Source organism: Hydra viridissima, unplaced genomic scaffold (assembly GCF_058129835.1).
Source record: "Hydra viridissima isolate aposymbiotic clone 2 unplaced genomic scaffold, HvirCarnegie_v1 scaffold_6, whole genome shotgun sequence".
In the NCBI taxonomy this organism is placed as follows: domain Eukaryota; kingdom Metazoa; phylum Cnidaria; class Hydrozoa; order Anthoathecata; family Hydridae; genus Hydra; species Hydra viridissima.
The window spans coordinates 12,047,210-12,050,219 of record NW_028324305.1 but is presented as its reverse complement, the minus strand read 5'-3'; the positions used below and the strand labels follow the sequence as shown (position 1 = coordinate 12,050,219).

At 32.4% G+C, this 3,010-nt stretch overlaps 1 protein-coding gene across 1 annotated transcript; it reads left to right on the top strand.

Moving 5' to 3' along the window:
- The first annotated feature begins 807 nt into the window (after positions 1-807).
- On the top strand, positions 808-2,733 carry LOC145187465 (zinc finger BED domain-containing protein 4-like). The gene has a single exon (XM_080063903.2). It carries the CDS (start codon positions 808-810, stop codon positions 2,731-2,733), a length of 1,926 nt encoding a protein of 641 aa, XP_079920029.2.
- The last annotated feature ends 277 nt before the right edge of the window (positions 2,734-3,010 follow it).

The window sequence follows — 3,010 nt, the reverse complement described above, 5'->3', positions numbered from 1 at the left end:
TTTGTGATTATCGCAAGTACCTGCAACTGTATTTCCAGTACTAAATCGTTTCTCTTGATTGTCTTTAATATTGTCTTCTTCATCACTATCAACATAAATAAATGAAATACCTGTGATACTTTCCTTGCAAAAATCATATAAATTTAAGGGCCTTAAAGTTTGATTATCAATTGACCCTTAAAGACTGGCACGTGCTGCTAAACGCTTCACAGTTCCTCCAATTCCATCACAGGGAGATTTTCCATGACTAGTTGCAAAGAAATTAGAGATGTGCCGGGTACCCGGTTCGGACCCGGGGACCCGGCAAATCGGCTGTTTTACCGGGTACCCGGTATCGGCCACTTGTTGCAGTACCCGGCACCGGGTATCTTCTTTTTTATCTTAAAATGATTTTTCTTTTAGTTTCTACCAATAAACTTCAACCAATAAACTTCTTGATATAATTCTAAGAGCGTTATGTAGTTGATAACCACAAAGTTCTATTAACTTAAAACAATCTCACTTAAAATATTTTTTAATATATTTTTGCAAAAAAATTTATACGAATACAAAAACTGTAACGCTAAATAAAGTAATTTGAGAATACGAATAAAATGAATGGGGTTAAAAAATATTTAATAGCTTCTTTTTATTCTGTTAGAACACAAGATAATTTTTCTTCTTTCGAATGCTGATAGCGCTTTTCATTTGTAGCGCATTTCGAGCGTATTGTTAAAAAAATTATCGTTTTATATAAAATAATCGAAAACGTATGATATCAAACGTACTTTCATTATCTTTATAGAAATTTTATTTGAAAGAAAAATTATGAATAAAAAAAGTATAGCATGGAAGTTTTTTGATATAAGCACGACTCCTCATATGAGCAAGTGCAAACTATGTGATAGTTTAGTTACGAGAGGAGGAAAATCTTTAAAGTCTTATGGAACTACAGCAATGGTAAAACATTTGCGTTTAAAGCACTCCAAAGAGTTTGAACTTGCGGGAAAAAAAAAGGTTCAATCATTTCCGTCTATTTCTGAAACCTCAGTTGCTTCTACCACCAATACAGTACAAAGTAACATTATTCATGCTTTAAACAAAAAAAAATTATGGAATATTGATGACCACAGATCTATTCGAATCCATAAAATAATAGGCAAACTTATCACATTGGATATTCAGCCATTTTCTATTGTTGAAGATACGGGATTTAATGAACTGATTAAAGATGCTTACCCCAATTACAAATTACCATGTAGAACATATTTCAGCCAAAACGTAATCCCTAGCATGTATGATGAACTGTTTGAAGATATAAAAATAAAAATCTCCGCGACAAACTATTTGTCTTTGACGACAGATATCTGGACAGCGGATACTGCGAAAATCGCATTCTTAAGCATTACTGGACATTGGATAGATCCAACTAAATTTTCCCAAGAAACTGCTGTTCTTCGAGTAATTCATTTTCCGGAAAATCACACAGGTGTTCATATAAAAGAGTATTTACAAAAAGTTTTAGAATCTTTTAAAATCCCGCTAAGCAAAATTCATCTTATTGTTACCGATAATGCAAGCAATATGAAGGCTGCAGTAAAAAACATTGGAATGACATCAATTCCATGCTTTATCCATACTTTGCAGCTATGTATTCATGACTCTATATTTAGCCAAACAACCATCAAGGAAATTTTAACTTTATGCAGAGGAATAACGACCCATTTTAATCATTCACCAATAGCATGTGCAAAATTAAAATCAATTCAGCAGCAATTAAGTACTGAACCTCACAAAATGAAACAAGATGTTCCAACCCGCTGGAACAGTTCATTTGAATTGCTACAAAGAACGTTTGAACAAAAAGTTTCTTTGGCCACTTATGCAGCAGAGTTTGATGAAATTAAACTTCCTACTAATTATCAATGGGGAATAGTCGAAAAACTTGTTTATATTCTTGCTCCATTTGAAAACTTAACAAAAAAATGTGGTAGGAGGTACGAAACTTGCGCAATAATTATACCATCTGTTCTTGCATTAAAAGTTTTATTACAAAAAGCTTCATCAAGTGATAAATACGCTGGGATTATGACGATGATTGATGAACTAATAAAATCTGTTACCAAAAGACTTGAGAAATTTTTGCTTAATAAAATGTTATGTGTATCAACATTTTTGGATCCACGATATAAATTACTTTATCAACATGCATATGAAAATGTTATTATAGAGTGGGTTGAAGAAGCATGGAAAGAAATGCAAGGAGCGCAAGATGTTGTTGACTCTGACTCCGACGATGTTCCAATAGTAAAAGCTCCAGCCTCTACTGGATTCATTATCATTGATGATTGTTTTAAAGATGTAGCTTTTATGAGAACTGGAAGAAAGCAGAGTGAAAAACGTTCCGAGGCAGAAAGAGAACTAATAGATATTGAAGTTGCTGACATAATTAAGAAGCAAACAATATTAAGGTCTGCAATTACTCAAGAAATAGACAACTATTTATCTCTGCCTCTTTTAGAAAATACAGGTTGTCCGTTTTTGTGGTGGAGTAAATGTGGAATGCAATTTGAAAAACTTAAAAAGATGGCATTAAAATATCTTACAGCACCTCCGTCATCAATAGAAAGTGAAAGGTTATTTAGTGCTGGTGGGGACATATACGAAGCAACAAGGAGCAGACTAAAAGCAGATAACGGAGAATACCTAATGTTTGTTCATTACAATCTAAAGTTAATAAAACAATTAAAATAAGATACAGCAAATAAGTGTTGTTTAAGTTTTTTTTATTTGTTTAAATTTGTTTTATTTTAATCACACTACAGTTGAGAAAGTCTACCTTTTTTTGCAATTCTTTGTCTCTCTTAATCTTTTAATTTCCCTAATAAAACTTTCAGTGGCGGAACTTCAAATTTTGCCCTCTTCCATACAAAATATTATTTAGGCCAGAACCAACAGGAGAGAAAAATGATTTTAAACTAAGTATAGTTATTAAAAAACTGTTGCACAACTTTTAAAAAAATTTAGGCCC

Coding starts and splice junctions, on each gene's coding strand:
- LOC145187465 (XM_080063903.2), top strand. CDS start 808: ATGAATAAAAAAAGTATAGCATGGAAGTTTTTTGATATAAGCACGACT.